The sequence below is a fragment of the Neovison vison genome, chromosome 2 (genome assembly GCF_020171115.1).
Source record: "Neovison vison isolate M4711 chromosome 2, ASM_NN_V1, whole genome shotgun sequence".
Lineage (NCBI taxonomy): Eukaryota > Metazoa > Chordata > Mammalia > Carnivora > Mustelidae > Neogale > Neogale vison.
The window spans coordinates 81,282,022-81,299,767 of record NC_058092.1 but is presented as its reverse complement, the minus strand read 5'-3'; the positions used below and the strand labels follow the sequence as shown (position 1 = coordinate 81,299,767).

General features: G+C 40.6%; 2 protein-coding genes and 1 pseudogene across 2 annotated transcripts in view; 2 read left to right on the top strand and 1 right to left on the bottom strand.

Moving 5' to 3' along the window:
- The window catches only part of LOC122900220 (TLC domain-containing protein 4-like), a 92,327-nt gene extending 90,730 nt beyond the window's left edge, over positions 1-1,597 (bottom strand). Inside the window, exon 1 of the mRNA XM_044238726.1 lies at positions 1,402-1,597. The gene's annotated coding sequence lies outside the window, so the exon portion shown is untranslated. The remainder of the gene's footprint in view (positions 1-1,401) is intronic.
- LOC122899159 overlaps positions 1-9,195 on the top strand; it is a 29,212-nt pseudogene extending 20,017 nt beyond the window's left edge.
- Positions 9,191-17,746, top strand: part of ALG14 (ALG14 UDP-N-acetylglucosaminyltransferase subunit) — an 88,855-nt gene continuing 80,299 nt past the window's right edge. The window contains exons 1-2 of the mRNA XM_044238731.1: positions 9,191-9,390; positions 14,088-14,239. Of these exons, the coding sequence (XP_044094666.1) occupies positions 9,255-9,390; positions 14,088-14,239 (288 nt within the window). The 5' untranslated portion in view covers positions 9,191-9,254. The remainder of the gene's footprint in view (positions 9,391-14,087; positions 14,240-17,746) is intronic.

The following is a 17,746-nucleotide window of genomic DNA, read 5'->3' as shown; positions in this document are numbered from 1 at the left end:
TTCAGATTAAGTCTGAGGCATTGGGATATGGTAAAAGAAACCCAGGGATAAAGTATCCTTTGGTGGGAAGTGGCTGAATATTTCTGAAGGATGAGAGGGACGAGGAGACCGAGAGATTAAGAAGAAATGCAACAAAATGGGGAGGAGGCATCTGAAAGTTCCTTTCTTGGGCAGTTTGTTAGGTCTTTTCAGAAAGTTATTACAGAACAATATGGTGGTGGCTGACAGGGAAGATTGGCTAAGATAGAGCAAACCGAATGTATCCCCTTTATTTGCAAGTTTTATCAGAGGAAGGCTCTGTTTCCTTTTGCAGGAACAAGTCAGGTCAGCACAAATTCAACCAAGCTCTTAAACACTCAGACACTCTTTGGGTCAGTATACTACAGAGGTATCCTTTATGCATAGGACAGTGTCATTCTAGGGCAAGGTCTGTGTCAGTCAATACCTATTTCTGTAGTGTTGAAAGGGCCACACTTCCTCTTCACGCTGAGAGGAACCTCCATATGTTAGGAGTCCACCAAGAACTGGCTGCCTGGCTACCTGCTCAGATGACCACCTCCCAACACTTGAAATAGAACTTTGCTCTGTGCTCACCAGAAGGCTTCAAGAAATAGCCCAATTGCATAAGATGGACTGGGAATGGAAAAACACTCTGGCAAAAGCATAAAGGTGTGGTTAAAGACTAGAGTGCCATTTTCATGTGGTTGGGCTGTGCCTGGCTGGTAGTTTAAAGGAGTTATGCTGAGCCACACTGATTGAGGGAGGGTTTTATTGATTCTGCTTTATTTTTTAATGGGGAAGACTTGAGAATTACAGGCTAAGGATAAAGACACGGCGAGTCAGTGGTTAGAGTGGTTAGAGATTCAGGAAAGAAAGGGCATAATTAATGGAGGACACCAACCATAAGAGGTTTGTTCAGTGTACAGCATCTGTTCAGAAAGGGGAATTCAGAGATTCTTTTAAATTTCTAGTTAAGAAGCAGGCATTCCACAGTTCCCTAGGTAAATATTCATCAAGTATTACAAAGTGGTAAGACTTTTTCAGGTTCATTTAAGTTGTCTATTAACTTACTCCAAAACAAATATAACCAGCAAAGATCCCACTGGAGTACTGGTATGGAGAAGGGAAGCTTAAGTCTGGGAAATAGCTAAGTCATGTGAGCTTTCTATCAAAAAGTGTCATTGGTAAATTAACAAGCCTGTCTGTAAGCCTGTCATTGAGAAGGGATTCACAATAAATAGGGCACCTAATGTTGATGAAAGATGAACAAGACATTAAATCAAGCTTGGAAATGCAGACAAGAAACCAGGTAAAGGGCACAGCAAGAGTTATTTACCTGCTGTGGTGAAATGTATTAATATACTATGTACACAATAGCTGCAAGAGAAAAATAACACTAACCTTTAAGTAGCACATCTGCATATTTCGTTCTTCTTATCCTCTTCTTCTTAATGTAAGATGTTTTGTGCAGTAAGTACCCTCCCTAGGTAACATCACCATATTCCTGAGGCCTTTAGACGGCCAAAGTACATCCACAGGAAGTCAAATTAAAGAAGCAGCAGCAGTGATGAGTTAGCGTGGTAAAGCCTCAACTTCCTCACCTACAAAATGGGGATAATAATAGTACTTAAGTTCACAGGAGGCTGTGAGTGGTGGTTGAGAAAGTTTATAAATGCCTACTGAATGGCAGTCTGCATGTTTTATCATGCATCTGAAATTCACAGGAACAGAGTATAGTCCGATAAGAGAGAGGTATCATCAGCGTGTTTCTACCAAGGACAAAGAGCTCTGTGGCAGCAAAAAAGGATTTGGGAAAGACAGGGTAGAAAGGACAGGTGTACAGTGAGGAAAAGACAGACCTGATAGGCATGGCAGGCAGAGGCTTTGCAGGGATGGAGGGTTCGGATGAGGAGAAAATTAACTCGCAAGATTCAAAGACAAACAGTGTTTAGTGCAGAAACAGAATTGTTTCTGACTTTATAGGTCTAAAACTGAAAATATGGTAACTGAAAATTAAAGGAGCCATTATTGTTGTGGTTGTCATTAATAAACAGTATGACGTGGTGTGATACCATGACAGTCTGGGAATTTTTTTTTTTTTAAGATTTTATTTATTTATTTGTCAGAGAAAGAGAGCACAAGCAGAGGGAACAGCAGGCAGAGGGAGAGGCAGGCTTCCTGCTGAGCAAGGAGCCTGATGCAGGACTCAATCCCAAGACCCCAGGATCATGACCTGAGCCCAAGGCAGACGCCCATCTGACTAAGCCACCCAGGCAGCCCTGGGAATGTATTTTTAAATAAGATTTCAGTGTCTTGCTAAAGTTGGAACTGATAAGACAGTTTGTATGTATATAGGGCTGGAGCTGAATTTATAAATATCTGGAAAGATGTACCTGAGATAAAGGAACATAAAGAGAATAAAATTAGTAAGAATAAAAAGAATAAAATGAAAGAATAAAATCTAGTAATTGCTCTGTAAATTTATCTTAAACAAGGCATGAATCAAGAGTGATTATATACAGAGAGACAGAGAGACAGACATGTCTATTTAATCTAGTATCCTTTCAGAATGCACTTGGATAAAAAGCTAGAAAACAGAAAAGCAATTCTTAACTGAGTAATAAAAAAGTCACTTTTTTTTTTTTTTTGTAGGTTCTACACCCAACACGGAGCTTGAACTCACAACCCCTAGATCAAGAGTCACATGCTCTACCAACTGACCCAGGCAAGTGCCCCTGAAAAGGTCACTTTTTAAAAATCCTTTGCCTCCTATTTAGCTCTAATTTTATAAAGGAAAAGCCAGTCATTGTAAAGTATATTTCTATCTTCCTTTCTTTAATATATAGCACAACAGCTGGTATAAGTATATGATAAATTCTTTTGATGATACTGTAGAAGGGAAGAGTATGAACTTTTTGGAATCCTGACTGCCAATCCCTGGCTTTGTGACCTAGAGCAAATGATCTCTCTGTACCTTAATATCTTCATTTGTAAAAATTGGATTGGTACAATGTCTACCTCATTAGGGTTATTATGAAAATTAGTTAATTCAGTTCTAAGTGCCTGGCATACTAGTAAGTACACAGTCAATGCCAATTAAATATTAACAATGGCCTTAGCCTTCAAGGGTTAGCATTCAAGGAATCCTAGTAAGTGGCTTTATCCAGGAAAAGGTTGCAACTTAAACATTTATTAATATATTTGATAAGGAAAAGAAGTCTTATCTATAGTTTTGGCTTGTACTGGGATAATTTGTGTCACCTATCCTATACTTTCCAGAAGATCTTTAATGGTAAGGCATACAACCATGAGAACTGGTAGCCACAGTTCTGTCTATGGCCCAGACTAAGAACTCCCTTCTAGCTTTACCTTTTCACAGGCACACATAATGCTGACCAAAGTGGTGTTCCTGGCTCTTGAAGAGCTTCAGTCTTTATCTGTACTTTACTGCCTTCATTAGGACTGAAGGTTGTTGACCTCTGTTAGGAAGGTACCTACATGCTAGGGTCCCTAGTGGCCCACACTCCAAGGCAGCCCATGAAAGCAAGGGTTGGGTGGCTTTTCTCTAGGAGGCCCTGTTAAGAGGTATGCAATTCACATAGTCAGGCTCATTGTTGAGTCACTGCCAGGGTATTAACTGTTAATGCCTTACCACTGTACACCAGGACCTACCCCAGTGAGCTGTACATACTAGGTACTCAAAGAGTTGAACTGAAATGAACTGAGAGGCTGCCCTCATCCCTATTTATTCCAAGCCCCTGAAGCCTCCCAGACTAGCCATTATCATCCTGATTCTTATCTCCATGGTTACTTTTAAAATCCCCTAATCTGACCCAACTCTCATTCCTCACCATCCTTCAAACCCTTTCACAACATACTTTGGATCTCCTATTCTGTCACCTGCAAACCTCTCCTGTATCTTCAACTTCATTTTGAATGATTTCTCTACTTCCCTGCAGAAGCTGAAGACTTGCTCCTCAATAGGTCTCTCAAATGGAGGCCATTTGTTTCTCACATACCCACAGGAGATGGGAAAACTCTTGGTCCACATCCCTGCTTCCAAACTATTTCTCCTTCTTTCAAAAACTCCAGCTCCTCTGAAGTTCTTGTCATGCAGTTATACCACCCCAATAGGATATAGATGGCACACTTCTATTAAGTTGAGGATGATTTAATAAAGGGGTGATTTGCAGAAGTATGAATGAGGGGAGGAAGGTACAAGGGATAGTGCAGTCACTGAGGGCTAGTAACAGTGGAACTGTCATCACCCCTTGGCCTGAAGAAGTAAAGAAAGGGAGCTCTGGGGCCTAGGAGAAAGAGGTATAGAAGCCATGCTAAAGAGCAGAGACCCCTCTCCCCCATTTCAGGGACACAGGCTCCCTACATCAGATCTGCTGAGGCTCCCCATTGGCCAAATTCAGCCAGAACCAGACAGCAAGGAAATTGCTGACTGAATCCATAAGTTTCAGGTCCCATGGCTGCATGGCATAGGAAAGAGTGAATCTTGAGGGACTAATGGAAGATACCCTGCTTTTGCCCCAAGTTCTTTTTGGTTATCATCTTTCAAACTCTTACTTTTTGAAACTTGAGCTCATCTTCCTCTCCACCCCTTAGTGACTCTGGCATCCATGTGGGTGGCCCAGGTATCTTTTTCATCCATTCTTACAGTTATGCCCTAAAAACTACTATCAGTAATAACACAATATTGACTTCAAGCATCCCACCCTCTGACCGCCACCTCTTATCTCTAAAGTTCAGTGGCTCTAGTTCTTTCATTGCAATTTTTCAACCCTCTTTAGGCTTCCAATCCTGACCTTAAATTTTGTCACTACTCATCCACTCTCCTACTATGTCCAGACAAAGTTCCATGGACCTTGCTCCTTTAAGAAGAATCTTATCTCACTAATGCAGTCACCTGTCAAAAATCAAACTTTGGTTAATGCCAACTATTTGCCTTTTCCAGCGGGGAAAAAGACATAAAATTATGCTGACTCATTTCTCTCTAAATTTATTATCACAAGCTTCAAGTGGGCATTCCAATCTGCCCAGAAATCCGACACCAATCCTGATGAATATGTCAATTACTTTTCAAGATGATGATTTCCTAACTTCTCCTAGAGCCTCTCACACTCTGTATCCCGTACCTCCACAGCCTCATCTATTCACCACCAATTCTGTAAGCCTCCCAGTACCTGCATTATACCCCTGCCTTATATCCTGTTACCATGGGATAAGGGTCCTCCCTCCTATCAAAGCCCAACCCCTCCACTTGTGCTGTATATTCCAACCCTCTTCATCTTTTGAAGAGCTTTGTTTCTACTCTCGTTCCCTTTCTCTCCTGCATCAATTTTCCTCCACTGGATCATTACAGAATTCAAATGAATATGCCCAGTAACTTCCATCTTAAAAAATAAGTTTCCTCAATTCCAAATTCTCCTTCATTTCTCATCTAATTTCTCCATTCCCCTTCAAAGAAAAATTTGAAATAATTGTCTATAGACACTGCTTTTCATCTCCCATTCTCTCTTTTTCTCATTTCCACCTGCCTTCTACAACCACGATTCAATGCTGCTTTTGCTTAGATCCTCAGTGACAAATGTATTTTCAAGTCATCTGATCCCAGCTATGATCAGCATGTGATATAGCTGACTGCACTCCCACTCTTGAATCATTTTCCACTCTTGGTTTTTATGGACACTGCTCTTTCCTGATTTTCCTTCTATCTCCCTGGCTTTCCCTTCTCTATCTTCCTTACTGGCTAAATCTCCTTTATCAGACCTCTAAATGTTAATGACCCCATATTCTTCTCAATCCTGAGCTCTCCAATGTAGTTGACACTAGCCACATGTGTGTACTTTAATTCAAAATAATTTAAAATAAGATTAAGATTCAGTTCCTCAATCTCACTAGCCACATTTCAAGTGTGCAATGGGCACATATAGATAGTAAGCAACATGAACATAAAATCTTTCCATTGTTGAAGAAAGTTCTATTGCACAGGACTGACCTAGACTCCCTCCCTAGGGGATCTTACCCAGTCTTGTGGCTTTCAGTGCCACGTAGATGTTGACTTCTAAATTTATACCTCTAGTTCTGACCCAAGCTTCAGATTTGTGCATGAAACTACCTATTTGACATAATCACTTGGATGTCTAACAGGCTACTCAAACTAACAACCAAAACAGAACACTTCATTTTCATCCTCTCCTCCCCTGTGTCTACCCACAAAAGCTTGTTTCTCCTCCTGTCCATCTATTCTTAGCAAATGACACCATCCAACCAGTTTTGAAGCCAAAATTCTAGGAGCAGTCTTGATTCCCAATATCTAATCCATCAACAAGATTTAATAACTCTAGCCATAAAATATATCTGAAATCTTTTCAAATGGTCTTCTACTTACACTATCATCTTTCTAGTCTAAGTTTCTTGTCTGGGCTATTGTCCTATCCATACAAGTTCCCCTGTACCTAGATCCAGCACATAGCAGGTGCTCATTAAATATGTTGAAAAAATTAACAGGCACAATCCTACTGAATAGTGTAAAATAATCTTTACTTTTTTTAATATTCATGAATAATAGATATTTGCCACAGAAGCTTTAGAAAATGGATTTAAAAAGATAATACACATCACTTCCCAGACAGACTTTACTTACAGTTGGCTATGGCTCAATATCATTACTCATTTTGTCAATTACTAATACATTTTTCATGTTTTCATAGCACTAATTTACTTCCATGCCTCTGTAATCTATGTGGTCAGTACAATTTATTCCCCAAGAGAAATTTTAGTTCCTGCTTCTTGTCATTCAGCCTTGCCTTTCTTGATTAATCCAGTACAGCTTCTTGACCTCTTGATTAGCTACACATTTTGTGCCTGTCACAGACCAGCAGAGACTGATTTTGTTCAGGAGTTCCCAACTTTGTTCCTGTCCCTGCCTGCCACCCAGCTCCTCTCTGCACTCAACTTCCTTGTCAGAAACACCCAACAGTTTGACCCTAGCCTTAATTCAAAATAACTCAAGCAATAATTTCAAACAATATCTGCTACTCCTCCCTCTTTGATTAGCTGTGTTTACTGGCAGCCCTAAATGTTCCATCATCCTCATTCATTCCAGCTGCATGCCAATGGGGTCAAGCTGATATTTCCTACAGATACCGGTAATTACCGAAGTGAGGTGATGGGGTAAAGGAGAATGCAAGAGTGTCTTCTGAGACCTGCAGTCTAGTAATTATTAATATGCTTGACATCTGCATTGCCTGTGTCAGGTTACAAAGCCATCTGGGCACAATATTTTCACAGCAATCCAAATGCTATTATTTGCCTAACCAACAATCATCTCTCCTCTACCATCCTTTCCCAACTTCCTTCTCTCCAAGAGACCATTGTGTTCAGTACCCACCCTTCATCAAATAGCCAGATACAACACGTAGCTATATGCCATGCTCCACCCTACCCCAGCCAGCTTTTATGAGTTAGTAAGTGATATAAATATGGCCAGAGAGTGTGAAAGAAAGTCTGTGACGAGTTCAGGAAAATGTTTCCTCACCCTTAAAAAGAAAGACCCAACGACAAGATAATGTCCTTTTTTGGCTCTGGAAATTTCCCCATCTGGATGTAATTTCTGAGGCACTAACATCTTCTTTGAAGTATGAGGGGAGATTCTTAAGTTAAAGCCATTGCTGGGAATGGCAGAGTGGGCAGATGAAAGAAAACTACATCCTTTGTAATATACTTAAGTTGTTTTTTTACACTGTGCCAGAGGCCCTACCTCTGGACTTTGAACTATGTATTTATAAGCCCAGGGGATTCTGATTTCATCAAAATTTGAGGCACTAACTTCTAAGCATGCAACTATAAACTTTCTCCACCACTTCCTCACTGAAAAATCTTAGGCAAACTATTTTACTTTTTATAGAATCTGTGTCTTTAAAGAGGGAAGTAATATTCACCTTTTGGCCTTATTGTGAGGGTGTAGGGTTAAGAGGATTTGATTAGAATACTGAATATGGGAAGCGCTATGAAATTCACCAGCCAGAAAATGATGCTACCAAATCCTAAATGTTTCCCTGACTGCTGGTAGACATTGACACACTGGTTAGATAACCTGATCCCAGGTTCATTTTAAGACACTTCTAGGCTCTAGGCAAGTGTGATAATCAAGTAAGCCTGAAATTTAGAAATGGAATACCGTGATACTCCTATGTAAGAGTTAGGATTTCTGGTTTCTAAATCTAGATCTAGATCTAGATCTGCCACTATTTCACTTGAGCAAACTGTTTAATCTTTCAGGACCTGTTTATTCATCTGTGTACTTGCCTGTACAATCTACAGTCTCTATGGCACTAATGGCAAATTACACTTGGGGTGAGGGGACTTCTGTAATCTCAGTATTCTTATATTGCTGCAATACGGATTACACAGGCAACAACAACAACAACAAAAAGGCAAAGTTGGGATTACGGGAGGTGTTGGCTTTGTGGTAAAATTAACTGAGTAATAATTGTTGGACGCTGCCTTCTCTATTCTGCTACCTTGAGTCACTGAGCTTCCACTCCTCTCAGGATCATGGCATAATTGAGGTGATCACCCTCGGCCACTCTGATCACACAGATCTGTGAAAATGCCTAGAAAAGTTAAAAATACGAGTATCCAGAAAGAGATTCTGAGGAAGGCCCGAAATTTAATTTTTTGCACTGAAGTAACTTTTACTGGCAAGCACAGTAATGTCTGCGTGTTGCAACAGAAACTTTTCCCTTGGCATTTAAAAAGAAAGAAAGAAAAGAAAACGGACAGAAAGGAAGGAAAGAAGGAAGGAAGGAAGGTGGTAAAGAAGGAGGAAAGGAAGGAAGAAAGGAAGGAAGGAAAAAGGCAATGTATGCTACTGGCCTCAGGTGGAATTCAGAAAGTTAGTGGCGCGGGAACACCTCCTAACTTGAGAGCTCCGAAGCCTTTAGGGTGCACAGGTGTCTTGACCTCGTCACGGATGGAAATCACACTTCTCTTGCGTTTAACTCGCCGAATATCAGTTTATGCTTGGGAGGTAGCCGCGTGGAAGGCGGTAAGGAAGCCACCAAAGTCCCCAGAGCCAGCACTTCCGCCTCTTTCCATGAACTCCGCCCACCGCAGACAAGCCCCGCCCGTCAAGAGGCCGACACGCCCCGTTTGCGCCTCCGGCGCGTCAGTACTTCTTGAACTTTGACCGCTTCTGAGCCGCGGCGCCGGGAGATAATACGCATGCGTCGCTTCTTTGCATGGCTAGCGTCCTTATCCTAGTGGCGGCGGGAGCTGCGGTGGCCGCGCTGTTGGCACTGCGGCTGTGGGTTGTGCTCCATTCTCGGGTCCTCGGGCCCCGTCAGTCTTGCAGTCTCTTGGTGGTGGCTGGGTCCGGTAAGTATTGGGCGGTGACTGCCGAGTCGCTCCTGGATCGGTCACTACAAACCCCAGAGTACACCGCGACGCTCCTATCTAGTCTCCTTAGCACTTTTTGGAGCATTGCATGCTGAGATTTGTAGTTCCCTTATGTTAACCGGAACCTGTCCTCCCAGCCGGGGCAAAATTCTGGTTTGCTGACGCGGCCCAGTCATCTTTTACCGACAAATGAGTAACTTACACTTGTCTGTAATTAAGCTTCCACGCAGCGTATGTTATTTTAACAAATTATTAATGAGCAGAGAGGACGCAGAAGCCTTATGATGCTAACTTACTATTTTCCTGAGTAGAAATTGCCGTTTTGCATTATTAACCTAGGCATTTTGTATTTAGTTTAGGAAACATGAATACTACGTGATAAATGAGGCAAAGTGAATTGTCACATTTATAAATATACAAATCCATGAGGTTAGAAACAATTATCTACTGACCATAAAACAATACACGTTTGAGAATATCGTGTCAGCATGCGAACAGCAAGCTGCCCTATCAGGTAATACAGTTTAAGAGTCTACCAGCTCTGCAGGCCCTTACAATTTTATAGACTTTTTTTTTTTTTTTTGACAGACAGAGATCACAAGTAGGCAGAGAGGCAGGCTGAGAGAGGTGGCGGAAGCAGGCTCCCTGCTGAGCAGAGAGCCCGATGCGATGCCAGTACGGGGCTCTTACCCAGGACCCTGAGATCATGACCTGAGCCGAAAGCAGAGGCTTTAACCCACTGAGCCACCCAGGCACCCCAGGCCCTCACAATTTTAAATGAATACGTTCTGACAGAGATAGAAATATTGTGTAGATTTAGAAATGCTAAGAAATTGTATACAGTTAGAATAATATTTATATTATTAGCAAATGTCCTAAACTTATGCTCAAATACAATTCATTACTTTATTCACTTAACATATGGTGAGCCACTGAGACGTCAGACACTATGCTAGACTCTAGAAATAACAAAACCGACTACTACTACTTGCCACGGAGTGGTGATTAGGTAATGAAGCAGTGTGAAAGGTACAAGGATACAGCGGTGAATGAAAAGGAGAAGACAGAAAAACTAACAAGGAAAAAACAAAACAAAACAAAATGGATACTTCCTATAATCTGAGAAGTGTAGACTGCTATGGAGATCTTCAGGAAGGACACCATTTTATCTGAGCTTGAGACAGGAAAGTTCCTGGAAGAAGTGATGTCTAAACTGAGAATTGTAAGATGACTAGGAATCAACCAAAGAGATTTTGCAGACTAGAAGGGTGTGAAAAGAAGTTGATAGCACTTGGAATGCCCAGAGCTGGGAGGGCATTGTTGCTTTGAGTTCCATGTGGAGCTGTAAGCCCAGTCTAGATACCAAAGGGCGTTGTAAACCATGCTCTATAAAGCTATTGGCACTACTCCACTGCTTCATACCATGTAGGGGTTAGGACTACAGGCTCCAGACTGACATAATCCTGGAGCTGAATCACATCTCTGCCACTTACTAACTTGGTGACCTTGGGCAAATTAGTTAACCTCACTGAACTGTTTCAACCTTGAAAAATATGGGATGAGGTGAGGAGAGATTAAATGCAATATTAAAAGTGTTTAGCAGAGTGCTTGGCATATGATAAGCATTTAATAAATGGTGACTGTTGTTAGTCCTGATAGCAAAAAAATATTTTTGAGTAGAGTGTGACTCAATTAAATCTAAGCTTTTACAGAGATGATTCAGCCTGCATTGTCAAGAGAATGTTTTGACAAAGACTGAGGTAGGGAGACAAGTAGGAACTTGTGGTTAGAAAGTGGGAGGTGAGGAAAGGAAAGGCTTGGGACTCATGTCCAGGTTTCTGTCTTGAACAAATGGGTAAATGGATATTAGAGCTATTTACTTGACAGTATTAGATTTGGTGGAGTGGGAACCAAAATTAAGATTGAGAATTAGTCTGACAAGTGGCACCTTTGTCATTCAAACCATTCAGAGTAGGGAGAGGTCCAAGACCTCTAAGAATCATCCAAGTCAAAGAAAGACTTATAATCAGACAAATAGTTTAATAGTTCATGCCCAGAATTTTGGAGGAGGGAGAAGATATTTTCAAGTGTTTACCTTGAATACCAAAAAATGTATGGTCTTTAGATTCCATAAAATATTATTAATCAACCACATATTTTCAAAGAACATCAATCAAAATTAATACTTTTCTTTGAAATATCATATGATTTCCTTAGGCAAATTTTAGATTTAATACCATATGCTCATCTACCCTCTCATTCAGTAATAAGAATGCCTACTTTTTTCAAGGCACTGAAGATCAGCAGTAACAAAATTAGCAGAAGTCCCTGCGATCATCATGCTTAACTTCTAGTGGAGCAAGGGTTAGGGGAGAGAAAAACAAAAGAAATAACTAGATTGCATGTTAAATTGTATGGTCATAAATATTATGACTTAGGGACAGGAGGTTGCATTTTACAAAGAATTGTAAGGAAAAGCCTCCCTGGGGAGATGACGATACCCAACAGCAAGGAGGCCAGAGTGGTGGGAGTAGACTTAAGTCAGGTAGAAGCAGATGAGCTCCATGAGGTGATAAATTAAGGGTTCAAATTACAAGATGCCTTTTATTGCATGTGAGAAGGGAAGCCACTAGAGAGTTTTGAGCAGAGGTAAACTTATCAACTCTCTTAACAGAATCACACTGGATGCTGTGCTGAGAACAGACTAATGTAGACACTTGAATAGACAAGCGAAGGAGGAGCAGACCAGGAATCCGTGGTCATAACTGATGTGAGAGTGTTGTGACCTGGAGCAGGGGAGTAGCAAAGGAGATGGGGGAAGAGGTTGGATTCTGGAAATATTCTAAGGTAAAACTGAGGTGATTTTGTTCCCAAAGAATACATCTTAATAGTTATTAAGAGTAAAATGGAAAACAAAGCCCATCATTTTAATGACTTTTTTCAGTGGCAAGGTTAAATCTTCAAAGAATGTATTCAGTAAATGTTTCCTTTTAATAAAAGAAAAGACTGTTAGAGCAGGTATAATGAAGTTTTAATTGCAGTGGAAAATGTGGATATTATCCTTTTTATCCTTAATTGGTCCAGCTGTGAAAACAAGTACCTACTTTGCAAACCACATTTTCTCAAGGCTAAAAACAAAAATACTAAAATTAGTATAAATCAGATATGTAAATTGCATGCCCCAGACAGGAAGATGGGTTACAAGTTATAAAGTATGATTCTAATTCCTCCTCACACGTAATCTATGCCAATTTTATTTTTGTATTTAATTCCTTCTGGAACCTAGAGAGTACTCTAAGAAAATACGTGCGTTGGGAGAAACCACACACTTAATTTGTTTGATTATCCTTCAGTATGTTCACTGTATCACTACTGGAAGAGCTTTCTTACAACAGTAGCGGTGGGGGAGAGTTTAGTAGGTGGGAGGGACACTGACCAGAGGCAAGGAGGAGGTAACAAATAAGATGAATACAGAGAATGTTCAGGACATCAACCTGGCTGAGGCTGAGAGAGTGTGAAGTGAAACAAAATGGGTATGATAGGGCTCATTGAGAAAGAGTTTGATTGCTTTGCTTAAATGCTATATCGTTAACACGAGAGGTTGATGTTCTTTTGGGGTTTTTTTCTTCCGAAGGAAATCTCAGTGGACACAGTCGATTTTTAAATTCACGGTTTTGAAATTAAAGTATTAAAATTTTGGAGATTGTACAGTTTCAAAAATCGAACAGTTGTTTGGTGAAGCTGCTACATATTTGACGACCTGTAGTATGCTGAGACCTCTATTAGGAGCTGGGGTTAACATTCCTGAGCGGAAGTCTTTCTTAGGAAGCCCCAAGCCCTGAGGGTCAGTGCTCATGCCTCCTTGACATTACTTCTCAGCACATTAACCTTCAGTGACCCAGTGACCCACCTTTGCATTTTCCAGGCTACTTTCCTGATCGGATTTCACCCTCATCCTCCTTCACAGTATTCCACCAGTCCTTGAACACACATCTCAGCTCTTACCATCTCATGTCCCAATAATCCTACTCCTGGCCAGTGGCCTCCCTACTCCTATCCATCCATTAGCTTCACCTTTCAAGTCCTTTCCGCCTTTGCCAGGGATCTCCCTTCCTCTTACAGGGTTGGTCTTTCATAACTATTTGCTTTCCTCACCTCTGCCCCAATTTAAATTTTGTCTTCTTGCATCACTCTTTAAATGTCTGTTTGTCTTTCCCCTCTCCTACCAGCCTTCTTGATAACAGGAGTTGTTCTTCCACCTCTTTGTGCTCCTTAGCACCTACTGCTAGTGCCAGTTTTATTTTTATCCAGTTAATGTCCTCTTCCCCCATATGAAAATAGTGTTTCTACAAGGGCGTAGATTATTATTTCCAAATGTTGCTTTCATCTATTGAGAAATGCATAAAACATAACATTAGTATAACATAGCCAAATAGGTATGTCCATTGGGAGTTTCTTTTTTTAAGTTTTTATTTAAATTCCAGGTAGTTAGCATTGTGTAATATTAGTTTCAGGTATACAATGTAGTGATTGAATACTTCCATACAACATGGGGTGCTTGTGACAAGTGTTCTCCTTAATCCCCATCACCTATTTCACCCATCCCCTCACCCACCTCCCCTCTGGTAACTACACTGCGGGTTTCTTAATCTTAGGCCTTCCAATGTTTTTTCCAGGTGGGCACACCACTGAGATCCTGAGGCTGCTTGAGAACCTGTGCAATGCTTACTCTCCTAGACATTATATCATTGCCGATACTGATGAAATGAGTGCCCATAAAATACATTCTTTTGAACGAAATCGATCTGATAGAGACCCCACTACCATGGTAAGTGATCATTTCTATTTCTAAGAGAGTTAAAGGTTGAATATTGAGGTGAATTATCTCTGGAAACAATCTCGTGGCACTTCAGCGCCCTGCCCACAAGGGGCAGGGAAATGTTTATTGCTGATTGAATAAATTTCCTCTACTACCAAAAGATAAGAATCCCTTTAAGATACATCTTCAAGTGGTAGCTTAATTTCTTATATTCTCTTTTATTCTTTTAAATAGGGGAAATGGTTTTTCAGTTAATTCCAACTGGAAAAGTTTAAACTTACATAAAACGTCTCGTTCATGTGCACATTGGCTCTTCGATAAGTTCTTTATAATATGTTGCACTTCTTGATGTAGCTATGACTGACCACTTCTTCTTCAAATCATATTTGTATCTGCCTTTAAAATTAACTTCTCTATCTCTGGTTGCTCACTTCAGTTTAGCATTTTGGTCAGAATTAGGGGTGAAAGAACAGAAGTGAAGCTACCTCTTGATCAAGGAAGGAAACTAGAGCTGTTCTTTGTGTAGATTGTCTCCCTTCCTCCCTCCCTCTGGTATCTGCCCAGTCACGGGGCGGCAACAGGTAGTTCAGGAGTGGAAGCAGACCTAGCTCAGGCTACTCAGTATTTCTCTGGGCTTTTTGGACTTGGGGACCCAGAAAATGGAGGCATTGTTTCTTTGGGGACACACTCTGTGGAAGAGAAAGTTTGGGAGCTGCTGGCAGTCATGTTTTCACCTGGTGGGTAAAGATAGACTGTAGTTGGGAGAAAGAATGATGTTAATACACAGGAAGAGTATTATGAGAAACCAGATGGTGAGTCCTGCCTTCAGTAACTGCAGAGGTCCAGCTGCATCTGTGTGGGAAATTAAGGATCCACTAATATCACCCCTCTCTTGCTCCCTTTCATTTCCTCTCTCACATCCTCACCCCACCCCATCTCCAGGCCTTTTTAAGTCTGTTTCAGTTGAGTTTTGGTCACTTTTTAAATTATCCCTAACAGAAACACTTTATCCTTAGAGATTCCATGTTAAACAAGAACAGAATCTACTTGTTATTCAGCCATAACAAAATGCTAGGGGATGTTTTTTCTATGTGGGCAATGAGCCAAATGCTTCATTTCTGTTTTAGGAATCAATACTGTATTTATTTCTTGTGGCTTCTGCAACAAAGTACCACAGATTGGGTGACTAAGGGCAGAAATATATTCTCTCACAGTTCTGGAGGCTAGAAATCTGAAATCAAGGACTCAACTGGGCTATGTTCTCTCTGAAGACCCTAGGGGAGAATTCTTCCTTGCCTCTTCCTAGCTTCTGATGGTTGCCAGCACTCCTTGGCATTCCTTGGCTTATAGCAGCATCATTTTAATCTCTGCCTCCATTGTCATGGGGCTATTCCTGTGTCTCTGTCTTCATATTCCCTTCTCATAAAGACACAGTCATTGGGTATAGGGCCCAGACTCATTTAGTGTGACCTCATCTTAACTTGATTCCACCTACAAGACCTTTTTCCAAATCAGGTCACATTGACAGATTCCTGGATAGACAAGAATTTTGGGGAGACACTGTTCATCCCTGTGTGTGTAATTGATCCTTTTAATAATATGAAAGTCAGCTAATACCATCCTTATTTTACAAATGAGAGAATGGAGACCCAGGGGTATAAATAAGGTCTGCCTAATACGTGGTACTTACCTAAACGCGTCTTCTCCAAAACTTTTCCTGCATGGGCCACTCTGCCTCTTTTGTGCATTCTTTTCCAGTCCTAAAAACTGAGTGAGAAAGAATGCTATGGGGATTATTCAAGGCACCAGAGACTAAAAATCTCATTGAATTTCTTAGAGAGTATATTAGAATTGGAGAATTAGAAGAATACAATGGTGATTTTTTTTTTACACAAGTGGAATATAGTATTATAATTTAGCAGTGATAAAGACTACTTAAAAAGATAGAAGTTGAGTAATTGCAATTTGTTATTATTTTCAACATGAGGAACAAGTATCTTTTTACCCAACTATTGGCGTATATACTCTTTCTGAAATTGCATCCAATTAGAGGCTCCGGTTTTAATTTAGCATACACATTGACTATTTCCCTCCAGGTCCATCAGCAGATGTATTGTTTATTTGCTGAATTTCATGGCTTAATGAAACATTTGGAAGATTGTTATATACAGGAAGATTGTAGGGTTTGTTTTGGGTGTATTTTGAGAGTGGGAGAGAGGCAGAGGGAGAAAGAGAGAGAGAATCTTAAACAGGCTCCATGGTCAGCATGGACTCATCAGGGGCTCAGTCTCAGGACTCTGAGATCATGACCTGAGCCAAAATCAAGAGTTGGACATTTAACCAACTGAGCCACCGAGGGGCCCCTATAGGAAGATTGTTATAGACATTTTAGAATTCTGTAAGTTGGATGTCTTTCACTTTAATTAATTAATTAATTTTTTTAATTGAAGTCTAGCTGACACGCAATATTACATTAGTTTTAGGTACACAACACAGTGATATGACAGTTCTATGCATTATTCTTTGCTCACCACAAGTATAACTCTCGTGTGCCACTGTACAACACTATTATAATACCATTGACTGTATCTCCTATGCTATAACTTTTTATTCCCATGATCTACATATTCCATAACTGGAAGCCTGTACCTCTCCCTCTCCTTCATCCATTTTGCCATCCCTCACCCTGTCTTCTCTGGCAGATGCCAGTTTTTCTCTGTATTTATGGGTCTCTTTCTACTTTGTTTGTTTCTTTTGCTTTTTAGAATCCATTATAAGTGAAATCATATGTTCTTTGTCTTTCTCTGTCTGACATATTTTACTTAACATAATACCCTGTAAGTCCTTACAAGTTTTTGATTCACTTTAATGCAAAAGCCAAAGCTTTTGAATTTTTAAAGTGCCATTATTTTGTCTTACTATCAAAGTGGTACCACCAGTGGTACCACTGGACTAAGCATCTCTGTTAGACTACTTTCTTCCATCAATTAATTGACTGCTGGAGCATTGTAACTCTTTTTAGAGGAAAAATACTGTCTTATTCCTAAAAGGGTCTCTACTCATGAATCTGAAGCTGGGAAGAGTTTCTGCAGAGATGCAGAGGCGAACCATTGCGGGTGTTAACATGAATGTACCTGTTGTCCTTTCTGTTGGCTGCTCCATATGCCAAATGGGCATATGGGAGAGAAGCCAGGTAGAGGGACACCTTCCCGCCAAGCTTTGTTCAAGGGAGGAATCTACTTACTCTTTTCTTTTTTCACTACAGCTTAGGGGAGTTGTACCTGCAGCCCCCTAGGCAGCTATCCATTATACCTTCCATGGAACTCATGAGACTGGGGAGGAGTCTTGTTGAAGAAATCAGTTGCAATCAGTACCTTTGCTGGCACAGCCCTTATTAGCCAAGAATTGAACAATCAGATTTGCATGGTCTAGTACAGAGACTACCAGCACTAGCACAATACTATTTATTAAATACTTTTTTCACTGATCTGCAGTGCTACCACTGGTATATCAAGT